Source organism: Carlito syrichta, unplaced genomic scaffold, assembly GCF_000164805.1.
Source record: "Carlito syrichta isolate Samal-C Ts95f unplaced genomic scaffold, Tarsius_syrichta-2.0.1 Scaffold303031, whole genome shotgun sequence".
Taxonomy (NCBI): domain Eukaryota; kingdom Metazoa; phylum Chordata; class Mammalia; order Primates; family Tarsiidae; genus Carlito; species Carlito syrichta.
In genome coordinates, this window is record NW_007247127.1 from 331850 (window position 1) to 354465 (window position 22616).

A 22616-nucleotide genomic window follows, 5' to 3' on the forward strand; every position below is an offset into this window, starting at 1 on the left:
GCCCGTAAGCAGGAATCTTGTTCAAAGTATTCACGGCACTGTGTAGGTCTCTCATAATTAATAAGCAACAAATCTATAGTAAACATGTCCTTGTCCATAAACTGCATTTGCACCCCAACCTTTGCAATGAGAAATCCCTCACTTCTTCTATTTTTGATAATTTACCTATAGAATGTAATATTCTGGAAAAGCAAAACTAAATAAAATCTGGTACTCAAACTTTTATTTTTCTTACAAAATACTATAGAAATGAATTCAAACTAAACAGACATGTACATATGTACAAAATTTTGCTTCTGAAAAAGAATCTATAAAAGTAGACAGTAAAAAAAAAAACTTAAAAAGATTCAAAACCAGTACTATGAAATTGAGTTTCTTAAAGAAAAGTAACAGTAATTTAAATTGCTGGTTGTAGTTTGTATGTTCTAGGCTTATTTATACATTTGATGGTGGTCAGATATATAAAGAAGTGTCTTTAATTTTAGAATATATCCAGTCTCATTATGTGAAAGTGTCCAGAAATTTTCTTCCTTCACAAATCTTTCAACATGAGGACAAGGCATATTAAGATACAAATCAACTTCTGTCATCTTCTTCCTCTTGAGACACAGGTCTGAAAGGCAGGGTAGTTTGTCCTCTTTCAGGATCAGACATTCGAAGAATTCTTATCAATTTACTTGAAGGAAGTGAGCTGGAGGAAGTAAAATTAGGTAAGTCAAATTTCCAAGAAAATTTTTACCCATGGGAAAAAAAACCCTACCTCATGCAAATACTTAAATAGCTGTTATCTGGGATATGTCTAATATTTAGAGTTCTACGAGAAATATTGGCAATAAGGAAATAATTTAATTTTAAAAAATTAATTTCCTGCTAGATCCCATGGGTTTTCACTTTAGAGGAAAAGAAAATGAAGATTTCCATATCAACTTTTTTTTTTTTTTTTTTGAGTTGGAGCCTCACTCCGTCACCCAGGCTGGATGGAGTACAGTGGCACACTCAGGGCCATCCCATTGTCGACCTGCTGGGCTCAGGTGATCTGTCTATCCTTCTGCCTTAGTCTTCCAAGTAGTTGGAACTATAGGCATGTGATACCATGCCCAGCTTTTTTTTTAAATTGTAGAGATGAGGTCTCACCAAGTTGCCCAGGCTGTTTCGAACCTGTGGGCTCAGGCAATCCTCTCACCTCAGCCTCCCAAAGTGCTGGGATTATAGGCTTGGGCCACCACGCTCGGCCTACATATCAACTATTTTTAACTCTTGTTGCTGTCTATCAAGGAAGGAGTTATCTAAGTATTATCACTCACAAATTTAAATCCCCATATGATCACATGACTACATCAGACACAGAATATCAACTATAAGTGACACAGTGCCTGACACTCTGTAGTTATGCAATGAATATCGATTGCCAGCACTGTTTATAAAGATTCATATTTTCAAGTCACCAAAAAAAGAGTCATGAAAAGGGAAATCGTTTCTTTAGTTTAAACAGACTTGCTAAAATTACTTTATATGAGTTGGTCAGAACTATAAAGGAGCAGATTCAAAATACAAATAGTAACAGGTCAATAATCATATTCCAATCTATTTGCTTCAGTTATGAAAGGAAATTAACACTAGTAAACATTCAAATATCTAGAAAAGGAAACATTATCCTAAATCTTCCCAACTATTTAGGAGCCATTATTTTCTTTTAATTGGTCCTTTATGTATTTGTATTTTTCAAAATAAAATTATAAAGTCTTTTTCTCCCTTTTATATACTTGACACATATTCAGAAAATTTTAAAAAGTTACCTCATGCTTTGAGGTGTAAGCAAGATGAACTGTCTAAACCGCTGGGAATCTGCCATCTTAAGTATCATGTCCATGGCAATTCTCCTATTAACCATATCCTGAAGAACAAAGGTAAAAGTCAAGACTGCTGTTCTAACAATCACATTCTTGTAACAGCAGCATTCTGCGAGCTGATACAAACTGAATTTTCATCTACAGATCAGTCATTATCCACAACTATGATGACAAGAAATTTATACACGAAAAGATAATATCAGAAACTATTAAGAGAAAATATATGAATGACTACATTTGCCAGGTAATTTCTATACTCAAAGTATTTGTACATACAGCCTCCTCTTTCAAGTATATGTAGCAATTCAAATCACTAGAAAATATTCAAAAGATACAACTGTTTATAGAATAAAGCTAACTTGTACAGTAATGGTTAATCACTCAGGTAAGGGTAACAAAGTGTCTAGTCTCAAATTTATTAAGTCTCTCTAATTTTCCCTCACTAATTAAAGTGTTTTAAAAAGTCTGCCCTTCCCCATTACCTCTACAATTTGTTTGATGTGAAACAATTTGAATTTATAGACCAATTTCTCTACTGAATCTTTAAAGTAAGTTAAGTAGCAAATTAGGGCAAAGCAATAGGAATAAAGCTTAGTTAGAATAGGTTTTGAAATTAAATGAATTATACCTGTGCTTATTGTCTCTAAATTAAATAACAGTAAAAGAAGAAAATCAAAGTATTCCTCATCCCCCCTTGAAATTCCTGAATGTTAAAATAATAGACAAATAAACACATATTTTAAAGGTCTTATTCGAAATTCTACATGGCAATATAGCATGGTGGTTTAAAACAAGGGCCTTGAAGTCAAAAGGGGACCCAAATTCTGGCTATATTGCTAAGTGGCTGTGATTATAAAAATTCTATCAAGCATATCTGCCCTGAGAGGCCTATCACGTAATAACAAAGCTTCTAATGCAACAAAAAATATTTTTTCCCCTTGGATTAGCTTTCTGAAGTTGGGTACATTCTTCTGAATAATTTCACTGGGGCAAAATGCCATTCTGATTAAGAAGCTCTAAGTTTCTGAAAGAAAAAGAAACTGTTTAGAATTAAATTTGACATATAAAATGGTCAATAAGACTGCATAAAGGCATTTTGCTCAAAAACATTGCATAGACAGAATCATCACATTCTACGATTTGTGAATTAATTTTGAAGATAATTCTCAGAGAAATTTCTAATTCATCTTCAGCAATGGTATCACAGAAAAAAACCTAACACTGAAGGATTATACAGCACTTACAAGTATAAATTCTAATTCATACATAAGCAGTTCCTGAATGATTATTATGGGCTAGGTATTAGGAGATACAAATATGATTAAGACATAGTTGATACTTCAAAAAGGTTACAATCTGGTGGAAGATTCAGACATAAAAATAGGTAATTCAAAAGAATAAAAATATAAAATATTATAATAATATATTTTATAACAAAAATAATATAATGAGTCAATGTAAGATGGTGCCAAGGAAGCTCTTAGAAGTTCTTGGTCCAGTTTGACAGGCTATGGCAGCCATGGAAGTTTCACAAAGATGACATTTGAAAGATTACTAGAGTGACATACAATGAAAGAAGGCACCAAGTAGAGGAATTGTGTTTGGAAAATTACAAACAGTTTAGTATGGATGAAAAAGTAAGTAAATACTTTATCGTGAAGGGTCTCAAAGTTATGCTACAGAATTAAACATTTACCCCATATACAACACTTAACCACTGAAGAATTTTTAATAAGTGAGTGACTACAATCCGATCTACTTTAGAAAAATAAACCTGCCAAAAAGGTGGAGGATAGACTGAAAGAGTCAGATGAAAGTCTGAAAGTCTGGAAAAGAGGTTATTACAATAGGCATGAAGTGAGGAGGGGCAGATGAGAGTAAGAGTTTCAGTGAGAAAGGAGAAAAGGGCAGAAACTAAAGAAAGATCTGTAAAGACAGCAGCCTTAAAGAAGGAAGAATAGCAGATAAATCATGGGTGTTAAAGTTAGGTGATGATTGAGTTGGTATGGTATCCATCCATATGCAAGTAGTAGCTTTGCATGGAATCCAGGAAAATCAACAACGGTGTAACAAGCAAAAGAAGAAGACCTCAAAATTTAAGGGCAACAGAATAAGGCAAGGCAGCTTGGCAGATTAAGAACAAGAGAAGAACACAAGAATAGCAGGGAAGAGGATGAAAAGAGGCCATTTTGGTTATACTAAAACAGTCATTTAGAAATGACTTTAAAATTTGCATTGTGAAAGCAGAGTTATTTTAATGATGCTAAATACAGAAGTTTAATTAATGAAGAAAGCAGTCCTGCAAAACAGAATGGTCTTAGATATTCTCACTGAATCCCAAGGAGGCTTTTGCGCCATTATATACACTGAATGCTGCAACTTGATCCCAGATGAATCAGGGAACATAACAACAATGGCAGACCAAATGAAAACCAGTATTGATGCTACAGGTGATTCAAATGCATACAGTAAGGAGGTGCTTGGGAAGGTTTCAGATTAGTTCTCAAACATTTTCTCTTGGATTCTGCTGGGTCTTAAAGGTATTCTATTCTATCAAGGATAGGAAAGTTCCTCCTAACTGTGTTGATAATAGAGTCTTAATATATGCCCCCTTCAAACTTCGTATGGAAAGTATGGCCAAAATTCTTAAGCTTGTAACCAAGTCTCTAACCTACAAAAATCATCAGAGGGAAGAAGTCATATGCATGTTCAGGTTGAAACAGCAAATCATCAGTAAGTCCATGATAGATATCATGGCTTCAGCTGAGAGTGGGGAAATGATGAAGACACCCTCTTAAAGTAGCCCTCTACTACTAATAATGTTGGACTGCTTAGGGTTACTGCCCTGCATGTACCCGCAATCCTTAGAATCATTAAGACTGTGCTGACTCTCCCTGGAGCAGAATGAATCATAGATTCCATGGTTATAGTCACAGTTAGCAGAATAGGTTGCTATTCATCCCTGTGATCAATAGTTAAAGTTAGAAATATAATTATATTAATCACATAACCATAACCAGTACATGTTTTGTTTTGTTGCACCCATTGGCTAATGATATATCACAATGAATAATATTTCATTTTCTAGTAAGCTCTGCTAACCCCTTTGAGTTAAGGATAAATGAAAATTACAGGTTCCTAGTAACGGGTACGAAGAATATGTAAACAATGAGTGTTACTGACAAAACACAACTGTAAATGGAATCTTACAGAATGTTTTATAAGTTATATTGTTTGATGTTAACAAATAGCAAACTTCAATGCTTAGGCTTATAAATACAGACTGTAAAATTTGAGGAGCTGAGCTGGTCTTGGTATCTATACTGGTTTGTTTTCTCGAATTCTGAATTCAGAAACAAACTTCATTCCTCCCAGATCCCTGCCTCTCAGGTTTTACTGGCAAGCAAGAAAGCAGCCATGTAGTCTACAGACCATATCAAGGAAGATAGCAGCTGGTAAGAAGATACATTTTAAAAGATGAAGGATAGACATGTGGTGTCAAAGAAACAAAGTAGGATTAAAGTCATTTATGACCTTTGCTAATCAAGTTTTGCTAGACAAGTGTAGTCTACACCCAAACTGCAGTTGGTTTAGAAAAGGATGAGGTATCAAGAAGAGAATGACTAATTATTAATTTAGGAAGACTTACTACATGCCTGCACCACAGTAAGTATATTACATGAAAGACATCATTTGACCCTTACTCTAATCCTATGAGGTAGGAGATAATAATAACCTTGTTTTATAGATGAAGTTGAGACCCCAAAAAGATAAATATTTTGCCTAAAGTTATTTGAATAACTGGTTGCAGAGGTAGGTCTCAAATCCTTGGTTTTTTTAACCTGAGTTAAAAGTTCTTGCTCCCTTATGTCTATACACTACTCTTTGAGAAGTGTGGCTGTGAAGGAAGGGGCAGCAAACAGTAGCTAGGTGAGTCAAAACAAGGATGGTGAACTGGCTATAATTTTGTATTAAAACAAAAGAGCGTGAACATGTTTATGGTTGTTGAAAATAAGCTAGTTAAGAAGCTGAAGGAGACAGAGTCTAGCTGATGGGGAATAAAAATGGCCACATTGGGAAAGAGGAGGAGCAGTCCATGAGGCATCTCTGAAGGTACTGCAGGAAAGCAGGGGAGGGAACTCAAATTCTATAGTTCTTCCCCACCACTGATCACAGACTGAAGGGTCAGGACAGGATCTTTTGTGTTATGGGAAAACCAAAGAAAGATTTGCATCTTCTCAAAATACATGTTTTAAACAAACAAAAAATACAATAGAGAATTTAAAATTTAATAATACCATGTAGACATCAAATTCATCCAGACATCTGAAAGGAGATTCAGCAATGGACCACAGGGAAAGAATAAAGCACACTGTGGAGAAGGAACGTTCACCTCCAGACAAGGCTCTCATGTCATTGAAGGCAGCTCTATTTCCCTCTCCAGGCTGAACCTTGGATGAGATGACAAGGAACAAAAAACAGTATAGAAAGTCAGATTAAGTTCTCTACAACATGGGTTAAAAAAACAAAATAAAACAAAAAACCACAGGATTTATAGTTAAAAAAATAATAATAAAATGACTTAGTGATGTGGAAATGATATATATACCATTAAAAATATTTTACAGTGAAACAGTGATGTATATAATGGTGTTTTTGTTTTACTGCAAGAGAATCAAATTGAAAACTTTTTCTCAATGTAACTGAATCTAACATACAAAAATTCCAAAAGCTTAATTATACAAAGTGTCAGTGTTAATCAAACATTACTGATCACAATAAATAATTTAAACTAGTCCTCTTGAAACAGAGTTGAAAACATTCAAAAGGAAAAAGAGAATTTTTTGTTACTTGAATTACAGTGACACCTAGTGGTTAAGATGCATTAAAATTAATTACTGAATGTCAAAAGGACATAGGACCATCCTGGAGGTTTACACTGGCCAGACAGAATGAACTGCAAACATGGATTGAGACACATACAAAATAGCCTTAAAAATTTCTTCTTTGCTAAAAAAAGCAATTAATGAAGTTAATAAATCTTTTGCACACTTTCCTGATAATATAAAGTAACATTAGGAAGAACTCTATTTCATTTTGACAGAATGCCAGATAAACACATGTATACAAGGTGAAAAAAATGACACCAGTTTTTATATCAATAGCAAACAAATAGCTTCCAACATCTTCCAGTCTATTATTGGAAAAATTATGTTGTTCTCAGTAAGCATTGGTTTATTTTTTAATATTCTAAGGGTTATAAAAATTATGAATTCAAATATATACTAACATTTTACATAATCTATAAGTGGGAATCCCCTATGAACCCCCAAATGAAAAAGTAGCATTAACAACAATAAAAAGCCAAATCAAAACAACAACCAACCAGATAAAAAACTCCATATAAAAGCAAGAAATACCAAGACGCAATCTTTTGTTCCAAAACTGCGTATTTTGCATCAATCTCATAATGCCCTAGATAAATTTTGCAAATCTTTTACTCCTCCTCTATTACTAACCATAATGGGACTTTAGTGTCATTTTCTTTATTAGCAAAATGGAGATAAAGATTATTAAGGCAACAGTAGTCTTTTAAATAACAGAGATGATAATATCAAACAGTCTTATCTTGAGTTGTCTGTACAAGTTAGCGCTTGGGATTAATTATTCAAGCGCTCCTAATATTCCCCTCCCCCCATTTAAATTAGAGTGTAAGTTATATATGTTAAAGAACACAAAGCTTAAATGTACAACTTAAATAATTTTAACACACTCACCTGAGTAACTATTACTGAGATCAAGACACACTGCATTCCCAACATCTCAGCAAATTCCCTGTGTCATTACCACCCCCCAAAAGGTAGCCACTATTCTCACTTTTAATCCCCACAGATCAATTTTACCAGTTTTTGAACTTCATGTGTACAATGTATATATTACATGTACTCCTTTGTATATATACTTCACATGTATGTACAATATGTATACTCTTGTGATTGGCTTCTTTCTCTCACCACTATCAGTTCATCTACATTGAATATAGCAGTAGTTTGTTCTTTTCATTACTGAATGGGGTCCCATTGTATGAGTATTCCCTAATCCATACATTTGACTGTAGGTGGACATAGTGTTGCTTAGTTTTGGCTATTATAAATAAAATTCCTTTGTCCTTTTTCAAACATATCTGAGAAAACAGGCTTTCATTTTTCTTGAGATTATGCCCAAGAGTAGAACTACTTTAACAGACATTGGTACACAGGTTTCCAAATTAGTTCTACCAAATTATACTCCCACCAGAAATACATGAAAGTTCTAATTACACATCCTCACCAACACACGATACTGCCAGTCTTGTTCATTTTATTAATCCTAGTAAGGATATATAAGTAACTTACTGTGGTTTCAATTTTTCTCTGATGACTAACAATTCTGAGCACTTTTTCATGTGCTTCTTCATCATTTGGATACCTTAATTTATGAGGTTCCTGTTTAAGCCTTTTGGCCATTTTAAAATGTGTTGCCAGTCTCTTTTAATATGCATTATTCTTTAAACACTCTAGATAAGTTTTTTTGTTGCAGGTATATATTGCAGATATCTTTTCCCAGGCTGTAGCTTTCCATTCTTTTAATGTCACTTTTTGATGAAGAGAAATTCTTAATTTTAAGGGACTAAATTAGCAATCTTTTCTTTTGAGCAGGTTACTGTTTTTTGTGTCCCATTTTTAAAAATGTTCATTAAAAAGATAAAGATATTGTCTTCTTCTAGAAGCTTTACTGTTTTACATTTACATTTATGATCAATTTCTAAATTACTTTTTTGTACATAATGTGAGGAAAGGGACCAAAGTTTGTGTGCTATTATTTTATCAAAAGGATATCCAATAATTTGAACCTAACATCACTCATGAGAAAATGACTCTTTCCCCCTAGGCTTACAGTGGAGTCTTTGGCGTTAATCAGGTAACCATACATGAGGGAAGGCCTCCAAAAGCCTGGAATTTATTTATAAAAAATTGTGTATTTATTCTTACAAGTTTAAACTTCAGTTACCTTCAAAGTACTCTCCGTTTATTACAATACACCTACCGAGATTTTTTTCCACTGCTCACAACAGTTTTTGAACTAGTCAATTTTGATACCTTTTAAAAAGTGCTTCTGCCATTTTTTTATTTAACTTCTTCCACATCAGCAAAACATTTCTCTTTGAGGACTTTTTTGTACCCGGTGAAACAAAAAAAAGTCACTTGGGGTGAGATGAGATAAATAGGAAGGGTGGGGCATGGAGGTCATGACATTTTTCGTCAAAAACTGCTGAACACTCAGCACAGTGTGGCAGGTGTGCTGTCATAGTGGAAGAAACTAGTCACCTGTTTGCCATAATTGAGAATGATTCTTCAACAATCATGATGGAACCTTCCTAAAACTTCCAGATAAAAATCTTGATTGACCACTTAATCTGGAGGAACAAATTCCAAGTATACTATGAGATAATTATGTTTTTATTAATTTTGGTTCCCCCCTCATTTTCTGTTGGCTTTTCTTTTTCTAATTTCCTGAGATGCAATTTAGATAATTAATGCTCAGCTTTCTTTTTTTAATAATATACATATTCAGAACTATAAATTCCCTTCTGAGAAATCTGATGGCTGTATCCTCCAAGTTGTGATGTTTTGCTTTTATTATCTGATTCAAAATTATCTTCTAATTCCCATATGACTTTTTTATGATCTATGGATTATTTTAAAATGTCGCTTAATTTATTTTCTAACATTTGGGAAATTTTAGGTTAGCTTTCCGTTATTACTAATTTCATTCACCTTTACAATGCATTCTTTATAATATCAATCTTGAAGTTTGTTGAGATTTGTATTACGGCCATGAAAATTTTGGTAAATGTTCCACATCTTTCAAAACAAAAAGTCCTTAAAATGTCCTATTTAAAAAATAAGAAAAAAAATGTATGTAATCTGCACAGTTTGGTACAATGTTGTATAGCTCTGCCAATAAGGTCAATTTGGTGGTATGATTTAAATCTGCTACAGCCTTATATATTTTTAATATGATTGGTTCATGAATTACTGAGAAAAGTTTTTTAACATTCCCGAATATAACTGTCAATTCGTCTACTTTGCCTTTTAGTTATCTCAATTGTATGTATTTTATTTCCCTTTCGGTCTCTAGTAATACTTCTTGTATAAGGTTTACCTAGTTTGTTATTATAATAGCTTTTCCAAATTCCTTTTGGCTATATTTGCATGCATGGTATATCTTTTTTTCATATTTTACTTAGATCTTTCTCCTTCCTTAAATTAGTATTTAAAGTGTCTCTTGTAAACCACATTAAGATTGATTCTTATATTTTTCTATGCAGTCTGACAAATTTTTGTTTTTAATTTAATTATTTAGTATTTTTGCACTTAATGTAATTACTGATGTATGAGGGATCCAAAAAAAGCTAGGATTATCTTTTGGAGGGTTAGCCCCTTGCAGTCCACTCAAAATTTGTTCCTCCAGAACAAGCAGTCAACCAAGGTTTTCTTCTGGGAGTTTTGAAAAGACCGCATCACAATTTGCAGAAGAAACATCTTTAGTTGTGGCAAACAAGTAACTGGTCCTTCTACCATGACAATATACTTGCCCACAATGCATTGAGTATTCAGCAGTTTTTGACCAGAAAAACGGCATGACCCTTCTGCTCCATCCACCCTCCCTGTTCACACAATCTCGCCCCAAGTGACTTTTTTTTTTTCCCTTGGATGAAAAAGCCCTCAAAGGAAAATGTTTTGCTGATGTGGAAGAGGTGAAATAAAAAATGGCAGAAGCACTAAAAGGCATCAAAACTGATGAGTTCAAAAACTGTTTTGAACAGTGGAAAAAGCATCTTGATAGGTGTAGTACATCAGAGAGTATTTTGAAGGTAACTGAAATTTAAACATGTAAGAGTAAATACACAATTTTTAAATAAATAAATGCTGGGTTTCTTTGGGTTCTCTCTCCTCGTATCTAGGTTTAAGTCACTCACCTATTTATTTTCAATTAGTTCTATATGTTTGTTTTTCCTTTTTTGCCTTCACTTAAGTATTTTTCTTTTTCATGCTTTTAACTTGGTATCTGTAAGCTTTTTAATGATACAATCTTTTAAAACTCAGTAGTTACTCTGGAGATGTAATATGTACCTCTGATATATTTGATTATTTTAAATTAGTATTAGTATAACTTTCTCAAAGTTGTAAGCATCTTACAACTGTTTAACTCCATGTACTCCAATTCCTCTTTTGCGCTGTCATATATTTTACACCTTCTAACCCCTTCAAAACACTATTATTATTGTTTTAGATAGCCAAAGTTGTTTTATATATACCCATATATTTACCTTTTGCAATGCTCCCTGTTCCTTCTACAGTTTCATGTTTCCATCTGCAGATATTTTTCTTTCATCTGAGGATGTTCTTTAGTATTTGTTGTAGGCCAAGTGTCATGAAGAATACTTTTCTTCAGCTTTTGTTTATCTTAAGACTACGATGTTTCATCTTCATTTTTGAAAGACAGGTGTGCTAGTTATAGAATTCTAAGTAGCAGTTTTTTTGTTTTTTAATCCTTTTGTACTTTAAAGTCTGTCAGGTAACAGACTTTTTTGGGTTTATTATTGTTCCTTGGCAAGCAATGTATATTTTTTTCTCTTGGTACTTTTAAGATTATCTCTGTTTTGGGGTTTTAGCTATTTAACTATCTTGTGCTTGGGTGTGGTTTCTTTTGTACATATCTCACTCAGGAGTTGCTGAGGTTTCTGAATCTGGGTTGATGAATTTCAGTTTTGAAAATTCTCAACTATTATCAATTCAAAAAATCTTTCTGTTCATTCCTTTCTGCTATCCCACAAGAACTCCAATTATACTTATGTTAAACCTGCTGACTATTCCTCCTCATATTTCTTAAAGTCTGTTCAGTGTTTTCTCTTCTGTTTTTTTTTTTGGTGTGATTTTTTTTTGAAGTTAGAATCTCACTCTGTTGCCTAGGCTAAAGTGCAGTGGCACGCTCATGGCCACAGCAGCCTCTAGCTGCTGGGCTCAGGTGATCCTCTGTCTTAGCCTTCCATGTAGTTGGAACTACAGGTGCATACTATCATACCTGAATGATTTTTTAATTTATTGTAGAGACAATTATAGGCATGAGCCAACGCACCCAGTCTGCTGCTCACTTTAGATTATTTCCTTTTAACTTGCTTTGAGTTCTGCTAATTTTGTCTTCTGTTGTGTACAGTTGGCTGTTAAATCCTCCAATGAGTTCAGATATTGCACTTTTCAGTTATAGAACAGCCAATGATTATTCTTGTAGATTCCAATACTATGTTGAAACTGCAGATTCCAATTCTATGTTGAAATTCTGTCTTTTTTGTCCATTTTGTTTATGGACAACTCTATTAATATATGGTTAAAATACTAGTCTGCTATCTCTTATAAATATCATCTGTGAGTCCAATTCTATTTCCTATTTCAAAAAAATAAAATCAGTCACATTTCTACGCTTCTTCACCTATCTGGTGAGTTTTACAGCACTGAGGTATATAAATAAAATATAATAAACTGCACATATCAAAAATATACAATTTGACAAATCCTACAATTTTGTTCTTCCTTTTCAAATTTATTTTGGCTATTTTAGGTCCTTTGCATTTCCACATAAATTTTAGAATCAACTTGTCAATTTCTACAAAAAAAATTCTGTTGGTATTTTGATGAAAATTGTGTTGAATCTACAGATCAATTTTGCTAAAATCTTAATAATACTGAGTCATTTGATCCATTAATCCTATATATAGACCCATTTATTTATGTCTTCTTTAATTTCTCATAATTTCTTTTCATAGTTTGCATTATACAGGTCTTAAATACTTTTTGTCACCTTTTTCCCTAAGTATTTTATATTTTTGATGTTGACATAAATAGCATTTAAAAATTTTTAAATTTATGATAATTTAAGTATACAGAAATATAAGTCATTTTTGTATACTGATTGTACCTGCAATCTTGCTAGATGCATTTACTAGTTTTAGTAGCTCTTTTTGTAAATTCCATCAGATTTTCTCCACAGATAACCATGTTACTGCTTATGAATAAAGAAAATTTTACTTCTTCCTTTCCAATATGTATGCCTTTTTTTTCCCCTGACTTAATGCACTGACTAGAACTTCCAAAACAATGCTGAATAGAAATGGTGGACATGGACATGATTGCTGCATTCCTGATCTTACAAGGCAAGTACTCTATCTTTTTTTTTTTTTTTTTTTTACCTTATGCTTGATATTTTGTATAAAGGAATGACAGAGGTTCCAGGTGATATATTTCTCTTAAGAGGGTCCCCTTTGCCTTCTGTTAAGTTAGCAGTATGGTAGGGCTGACTGCCAATCATGGAAAAAGCTGGGTTGGGGTTGAGTTGCAATTTTCATAAGGCTTTCCTTTCATTCATTCCTTGGGCTAATTGTGCATGACACCAGAACTTAGGAATTAAGTGCACTTAGGTGTCTAGAACTGCCCAAGTTTCTACTCTGTCTTGCCAGCCCTCCTCTACCACTGTAAGACCCAAGTGGGCAAATGCATCCAGAAAAGAAAACATATGGCAATTGTCTCCTTACATTGGACAGTCTCCCCAACTCCGTGGGATTTCAATTATTCTAGTCACTTTTGCTCTACAGCTTTCCAATGTCTTTAAAAATAGAAGCTTTGTAATGTCTCTGGCTTTCTCATAGTTTGCAGTGAGAACAAAAACAACCATGACATACTACCTCCCTACCAACAAGCACAATTTCTCCCAATACTTTCAAATCTGTTATCTTTAATGACTGGGACTCTTAAAAATAAATGGTGGGTGAAGATCTATCAATATTTTACAGGCACAAATTTAAATCAAGGGAGGGTAAAAGTTAGCTTTCTAATATGGTTAAAATGCAGAGATTTCAAACAACAAAAATGTTCCAAATACCTGATATTTATACAAAGTATTAATATGGAAGGATAAAATATATGGCAACTAAGAGTAGAAAGTAACTATTTGAAAACTCTGCCACAGATTTTATTTACATTGGTAGCTTCTCTTGATCTCCTGAGTACACTTTTTAAAAATGCCATACGATCCCTTTTTAATACATGTGACTTTGAAAGAATCCACAGCTATATAAACTCCACAAAGTTGCATGTGGTAGCTTTGTTTACCTATGAGGACAGATGTAGAGACACTTCAGAATTAAATAAATACACACTCAATTACATGGGTAGAACTTTCTTTGCTTCCTATAGTGCTACTAGAAACTTCCCATAATATCACACATAATTTAAAATGCTGTGTGAATTTTAAAAAGGAACCAGTGGGGTGAAAAGTCGAGGTTAACACTTGTTACTGAAGATAAAATTCCTAATTATTATCCTAAGAAAAGAATGTATTTATCTTAAAAAAAACAAAAAAACCCTAAACTAGTAGTTATATTCAGTGTGAACAATTTAATTATTAACACATTAACACAGACTATCCTTAATTTAAAACTAGGATCTTTCTTCCAAAAACAGCAGGTTAAAACTTTCAATATTTCACCGAAAGAAAAGAAGTAGCTAATTTTCCCAATGATTAAGATGCAAAAAATTGAGATACTTACTGATATACTAAGAGTTTCACTCTTGTGGTCAAAATTCATTTTTCCACAATAGGCTCGCTGAGATAGTAAGTTGTCAAAGTACAATTTGCATCGTAAAGTCAAACACCTTAAAAAAAAAAGGGCACATTAAAAAGAAGACAAAGATTTTAAACGTATATATTCAGCATGATCTAAGCATGTAAGAAAATCAGGCAAAAATATACCAAAAAGTCAACGATGGTTGCCCATTTAACAGGTAAGTTTTAATATTTTCTTCCTTGTGTCTTTATTTCATTCGCGACCCTTAATTTTTACTAGTTCATATACTTTTATAATAAAAAATTCTATAAAATGAGTAAAAGTGTCATCCCATATTTAATATATCCCATTATACCCACAATCAGTACTGAGGAATGTATCACTCAACTAATTAACATAAGGCATTACTTACATACATGAGACATAGGTTGTCCTTCACAGAATTAAACTCTAGTGGTGATAAAATAAATGGACAAACTGTCTATTCCTTTGCCTGTCTCCTCCCAATTTCATAATAGCAAAAAGGCTAAGGGCAACTTCTTAATTACTGTGTGTCTATAATGCCTTACACATTGCTTAGCACAATACAAACTCCGACATTCCTTCTCTACTTATTAGGCGAGATTCTACTGTAAGGAAAAACTTTCGCTCCTTTCTCAATTCTTTATTTACTTATCTACCTTTCTATTTATCAGAATGGAGATAAAGTTTATATTTTATTCGTACCATCCATTACTGGTCCTGATCTATTGTGATTTTCATAATCCCCAAATTTTGCCAACGAGCACCCATCAAGCTGACTTCTGTGTCCTTTTAGTGCGACTCCTTCCCACCTTTTAAAAAAGTCCTTCCTTCCTTTCTAGCAGAGCAAGGCGCTCATCTGTATCTTCCCTGTCCAGCTTTGGAACCAGCCTTTTCTCCATGAAGCCCTGGCCCCTTTTACTGGGGAACAGTATTTCAAAAACAAGATCTGGGTGACAGGTCACTGGCTATTTTTCTTAACATCTTTGCTCTATAATAAGTCTACGGGTAATTTTTTCAGAGGAACTGTGATTTTACTCTTTTCCCTATTCCCCTCCCCAAATTTCATTAAATTCCCACACTAGAACACATTGAGGGCCTGAGTTTCCTTTTGATGCCACAGCAGCCACTGCTCGTTGATTTTCAGTTTTCTGTTAACCTTTCTTTCAATACTGATATAAATTCTTCAACTGCTTCCTTTCATGAGATGCCCAAAAGAGACTGCTATCATAAAACGGCAAAGTTCTCCAGAGTAAAGACATAACTGATTTTGAAAACTGACCAGTTTTATTCTTCTAAGATTGTATAAACAATATAAGACATGTCACTGGTGAAGAATCACACCAAGGCAATATAGGCATATCTTAGAAATATTGCTGGTTTGGTTCTAGGTCACTGCAATAAAGTGAATATTGCAATAAAGCAGTTTGCTGTCTTGTGTTTACACTATACTGTAGTTTATTTAAGTGTGCAATAGTATTATGTCTAAAAAAATACATACCTTAAATCTAAAAAAACTTAATTGCTAAAAAATACAAATGATTATCTGAGCCTTTAGCAAATCATAACCTTTTTGCTGGTGGAGAATCCTGCATCAGTGTTGATGGCTTCTGACTGCTTAGGGTGGTGGTTGGGGTGGCTGTGGCAATTTCTTAAAATAAGACAACAATGAAGTTTGCCACATCAATTGACTCTTCCTTTCAAGAAAGATTTCTCTATAGCATGTAATGCTTTTGATAGCATTTAACCCACTGTAGGACTTCTTTCAAAACTGTAGTCAATGCGTTCAAGTCCTGTCATTCCTTATCAACTAAGTTTAAATAACATTCTAAATCCTTTGCTGTCATTTCACCAACATTCACAGCATACTCACCAGGAAGATATTCCATCTCAAGAAAGCCATATTCATCAATTATCTTAGTTAGATCTTCACCTTGCACTTGTATGTTATAGAGACAATTTCCTTCTTTAAACCTAATGAACCAATTTCTGCCGTCTTCACACTTTTCTTCCACAGCTCCCTTACCTTTCTCAGCCCTCAAATAATTGAAGAAAGTTAAGGCTTTGCTCTGAAGTAGGCTTGGGCATTAAGGGAATGTTGTGATTGGTTTGATCTTATATCCAGACAACTCAAACTTTCTCCCTATCAGTAATAAGGCAGTTTCACTTTTTGCGTGTTTACTGAAGCAGCATTTTTAAGTATTTAAGTATTTTTTAAGTATTTTTAAATATTTTTAAGTATTTTTAAGTACTGAAGTAGCATTTTTAAGAAGTAGCATTTTTAAGTCCCTTCAAGAACTTTTTTCTTTGTATTCATAACTTAGGTAAATGTTTGGCCTTAGAGGCCTAGCTTTTGGCCTATCTCAACTTTCAACATGCTTTTCTTAATAAGGCAAATCACTTCTAGCTTTTGATTTAAAGTGAGAGATGTATGGCTTTTTCTTTCACTTGAATACTTACTTAGAGGGCTTACAGGGCTATTAACTGTACTAATTTCAATACTGTTGTGTCTAAGGTAATAGAGAGGCCCAAGGAAAGAGAGAGAGAGAGGGAAATGGCAGAGTACTCAGAACACATACATTTACTGATTGAATTCACCATCTATACAGGCAGTTTGTGGTACCCCAAAACAACTATAATACTAATACCAAAGGTCAATGATCACAGATCACGGTAACAAATATAGTAACAATGAAAAGGTTTGAAATATTCCAAGAATTATCAAAATGTGATACAGAGGCATGAAGTGAGCACATGCTGTTAGAAAAATGGCATCAAAAGACTTGCTCAAGGCAGGGCTGCTACAAACCTTCAAAAACAAATGCAATATCTGTGAAGCACAATAAAATACAATAAAACAAAGTATGCTAGTAGACTATACAACCAACATGTTATAAGAAACATTTCAAATACAAATTTCTGAATAATGATATAAAAATTAACCCCATTGTATCTGAAAAAAGTGTATGTAACACTAGGAATTCGGTCTACACTTTCGCCTTAAACTAAAAAACTAAACAAAATATATACATCAAGAGTTTTCAGACTCTGAATATCAGATAGAACAGGCAGTCCTAGTCAAATGATCTCTGAAAGATGGCAAACAAACAAACTGAGCATTGTGAATGCTCCAAATTAACACTCATGAGAAAATCAGCGGCAAGTGAAAGGACTAGGCTTGCTCAGGATCAAAGTATGTTAAGGGTCATCTCTTCTGACCACCTGTTCTCCGATGTATTTCCGTCATGTGTGGTATTAGTTGGGGTCAATTTGTCCCTGTTGAGGCAGGTAGCTAGCTTAGGCATGGGGGGAATGGAGAATCACCGAACCAAAGTTTAAGAGGTTAAAAACTTCCTGTGAGCTGGGCTCGGTGGCTCAGCCTATAATCCCGCGCCTCGGGAGGCTGAGGTGAGTGGATTGCCTGAGCCCGTGGGTACGAGACCCGCCTGGGCAACTTGGCAAGACTTCATCTCTACAATAAAAAAATAAAAAACAATTAAGCTGGGCGTGGTAGCGCGCACCTGTAGTTCCAGCTACTTGGAAGGCTGAGGCGGCAGGATCGCCGGCGCCCAGCAGGTTGAGGCTGCAGTGGCTGGGAGCGGCCACTGCACTCCAGTCTGGGCGACAGAGTGAGACTCCAACTCAAAAAAAAAGCAAAAAAACCCCAAACTTCCTGTGATTTGTAACTAGTATAAAACTGACACAAACTTCCTATGGCTCATACTTGACATGAAACTGACACAAAAAACCCTAGATAAAAACCAGCACTCCCTACCCTACATGTCTCCCTCTCTTAGAGATTGCCTACACTCCCCTCTCTTGAGTGTATACATTCTGTTCAAGTTAAAGCTCCTTCCTTTTCTCTCTGTGACTTGTCCTTGAATTATTTCCTGTGATGAAATTAAGAACCTGGTCCTAGGTATAGGTTAAGGATTGCACCTCTTGGGTAGAGACTTCTAGGGCCCCAGGAACATCCAAAGCCCAAAGACAGGGACACCAGCCTCCCTGGCTTGGACAGAAAACATCACAGGGCTCCAAGGATGCCTGGAGAAGACACTTGATTCCCAAGCTGAGCTCCAGGTCTTCCTGGATACTCCTGGCCAAGGATACTTATTTTTTCTCTTCATTAGGTCAACCTTTCTTTAAGCCCTTCTTTAGGTTGACAGAATCCTAACAATCATCATGGGAAACACAGCTGCAATCCCCTCTGACTCCCCTTTGGGTTATATTCTTAAGAACTGGGACAGCTTTAGATTAGAACACCTTACGAAAAAATATATTTATTTAATTCTTTAACATTGTCTGGTCTCAATACAGTCTAGAATCAGGGAGGTTTGGCTGGAGAATGTGACTCTCAATAATAATAACATCTTGTAGTTAGATCTTCTCTGAAAACGCCAGTAAAAATAGACAGAAATCCCTTATGTTCAGGCATTTATGTCTTTTACATGAGAACCCTGATCTCAGGGAAACTGTCACTTTTGCTATGCACACATCCCTGTAGAGAAACCACACAGAGAACAGGACATCTTAGATGATCCTCTTCTAAGTGTCATACCTCAGCACCCCCAACCATCTGGTCCTAGCCCTCTGCCAAGGGCTCCAGAACAGCAGGAAATGCCTTGACCTATTTCCAAGCCCAGATTCGTCAGGGTTTTATTCTTCAACTAGTTCACCCCCCCAGCAACCCATTTACCCTCTGCTCCCTGAGAAACAAAGCCTAGCAAGGATGACTTGCAGTCACTCAGAGAAGTGGCCAATGGAAATGCCGGAATTCTTATTTGTGTTCATGTGCCATTCTCCATGTCAGATTTAGCTCAGTATAAACAGAGGCTAGGCCATTTTTCAGAAGACTCCACTAAGTTCATGGAAGAATACTTTCAGGCTCTCTCATTTTGATTTGCACTAATTATAGGTGATATCCATACTATTCTATCTACTTGCTGTACTTCTGAAGAAAAACTTCACATTTGGACTAAGGCACAAGCCTATGCTGATAGCCTAGCAGCTAGACAGCCCAGTCAATGTGCTGTAGGGGCAATGTTAGTACCATACCAGGACCCCTCATGAAACTATCAACAAGGGCAGGCTGATGTTAAATACAGGGATCATATTGTGACCTGCCTTTTAAAAGGAATAAAAAAAAATACTATCAGATCTATAAATTATAATAAAATTAGAGAAATTACTCAAGACAGATAAAAATCCAGCTCTGTTTCAGGGACAATTGGTAGAAGCACTTATAAAGTATACCAATAGTGACCCCAGTACCCAAGATTAAACTGTGTTGGGCATCCGCTTTATCTGTCAGTCAGTTCTGATATTCACAAAGAGCTTCAAAAGTTAGCAAACTACTATGAACCCAAACTTCTATGAACTGGATATTAGATGTGGCTTTCAGAGTATTCAACAACCGAGAAAACGCTGAGGTCAAAAGGACCAATATGATAAAAGAAGGGACAGGCAATAGGCCCAAATGATAGTAGTTGCTATTATTACTGTCCTGCAACCTATGGGTTACCTAGGAGGTCAGGCTGACCAACAGTTCAATCAAACTCATAACAAACCAGCTAATGGCGATAGATGTGGAAAAGAGAGACATTGGAATAAAAATTGTCCCCACCGGGATAGAACACTTGGACCCTGTTCTCACTGCAAGCAGAAAGGTCATTAGATGAGGGATTGTTCTCAGATCTGAAGGGAAAAAAGGGTTCCTAAGACCATGATGCTACAACTAAGGACTGAAGGGGCTTGAGGTGCCTGATGGCTCCCACTAAAAGCACAGTAATTACAACTGAGGAAACTTAGGTGATCCTTGAGGGAGCAGGTAAGAATATTGATTTCTTAATTGATACCAGGCCATTTACTCCATTCTTAATAGTCATTCTGAACTGTTGACCTCCAAAAGCTGTATAATCATAGGCTTTAATGGTTTTTCAAAATAAAATTCTTAACCCATGGGTTTATAATCATGCCAGAATGTTCTACCCCTTTGCTGCCACCATACACCTGGTAGACCCAGGATCCCCTTCATTGCTGGCAATGCTCATTCTGTTTGAGTTTACACCAGAAGGCTCAAAATCCCCTGAAATCTCATCTCAGGTTGATCCCCACGTATTCCCCATGTATAAGATCAAGAAGTCCCAGGCAAGGCATTACATTTCCATATAGGAAACGCTATTCTCTTAAACTAAAGGCAAGACAGAGGCTCCAATCTCTTATAGAAAAATTTTTACAGCATGGACTCTTAAATTCATGTCGGTATCCCTGCAATAATTCTCCCTAAAACCTAATGGTGAGTACCATCTGGTTTAAGACATTAGGGCTGTCAATATGGCAGTAGTGTTCATTAAACCAATAGTCCCCAATCCTTATATGATATTAATCCAACTATTAGGAGAAACTAAATGGTTCACTGTACTGGCTTCAAAGATTCTTTTTTTGTTATTTCCCCCACTTATTTGGACAGCTCCCACTTATTTGGAAATGTCCTATCCTGGAAGCTAAGAAATCTTAGCTTGGAAAACAGGGCTATACTCCAATATGTAGATGACATTCTAATCTGTAGCCCAAATAAGGACTCTGATAGAAATACCATTCAAGTTCTCAACTCTTTAGGAAAGAGAGGAGACTGGGTATATTCATTAAAAGTTCAGACTTTAAGAGTCAAATATTTAGACTATTTTTGACCACAGAAAACCAAACCCTGTCTGTTGAACGAAAAGAGGCATTTTAAAGCTAGGGCCTCCATATGGAAAAACAACTTAGGACTTTCCTGGGCATGGCAGGATTTTGTAGACTTTGGATCCCAGGATTTGGGCTTACTGCTAAACCACTAATGAAGCTTTGAAAGAGACAGAACAGAAACCCATTACTTGGACAGAGAAACAGCAAAAACCATTTCCAATCCTCAATAATTTATGGACTACAGCCCTAGCTTTCGGACTCCTCAGCTTGCAAAAACCATTTATATTTTATGTGACTGAAAAAGAAGGCACTGCCTTGGGAGTGCTTGTCCAAACTTTAGGGACAACTCCTCGACCAGTGGCTTACTTTTTAAACCACTGGATTCTATAGTTGCTGTTTGTCCAGGATGTTTACAGACAGTGGCAGCCACTGCACTTTTGGTAGAAGAAGCTACTAAGCTTACTTTGGGACAATCCCTTGAAGTCAGAGCCCTCACTAAGTATAAGGAACCTTCAAAATTAAGGGACATCAATGGTTGACCAGAGGATGACTAACTAAATATTAAGACCTCCTATCAGACTCTCCTGAATTAGTTCTCAAGGGTTGTCAAGTCCTAAACCCACCTACACTCCTACCCCTAAGGATGAAATCAGAAATAACTCAGAGTTGCACAGAAACCAATGATCAAGTCTATTCCAGTGGACCAGGTCTTAAAATTCACCTCCAGACAGTTCTGATACGGAACAGTTCACAGATAGAAGTAGTTTCAGGAAAGATGGAATTAGAAGAGCAGGATATACAATTGAAAGTCTTCAACAGACTACAGAAGCACAATCTTTGTCAGCAAATACTTCTCAAAAAACAGAACTTATTGCTCTTCCATGAGCACTACAATTAAGAAAAAAATGGATAAATATATACACTGATTCCAAATATACTTTCCTTGTTTTACATGTTCATGCAGCTGTTTGGGGGGAAAAAAAGGACAATTAAAAACTAAAAATTCTCCTATAAAATACAGTCTAGGGATTCTGCTAATTGTTACAGTAAGTCCAGGGGCCAACAGAAGCAGTTGTCATTCATCACAAAGGTCACCTAAAGGGAGAATCTGTTGTAATCAGAGGGAATGCCCTGGCTACTGGAAAGGCCCTCTGGAATCAGTTTTAGAATTGGTTTTATGGTCACAGTCAGACAATTTGGGACTAAGACTAGAATATACCCAATCTGAGATATGCTGCACAATATGAAAGAGATACAACAAACAGCCTAATAGTTGGTGGACACAGGGTCATAAAATTGTTTCCTCAGACGTGCCATTGGAAGATCATTAAGGAGCTGGGCTCAGTGGCTCAGCCTGTAATCCCGCGCCTTTGGGAGGCTGAGGTGAGTGGAGA

General features: G+C 35.4%; 1 protein-coding gene across 1 annotated transcript in view; it reads right to left on the bottom strand.

Moving 5' to 3' along the window:
• Window positions 1-204: 204 nt before the first annotated feature.
• Window positions 205-22616, bottom strand: part of SMC6 (structural maintenance of chromosomes 6) — a 98059-nt gene continuing 75647 nt past the window's right edge. The window contains exons 24-27 of the mRNA XM_008057485.2: window positions 14497-14602; window positions 6149-6301; window positions 1797-1894; window positions 205-691 (exon numbers count right to left, since the gene is read on the bottom strand). Of these exons, the coding sequence (XP_008055676.1) occupies window positions 577-691; window positions 1797-1894; window positions 6149-6301; window positions 14497-14602 (472 nt within the window). The 3' untranslated portion in view covers window positions 205-576. The remainder of the gene's footprint in view (window positions 692-1796; window positions 1895-6148; window positions 6302-14496; window positions 14603-22616) is intronic.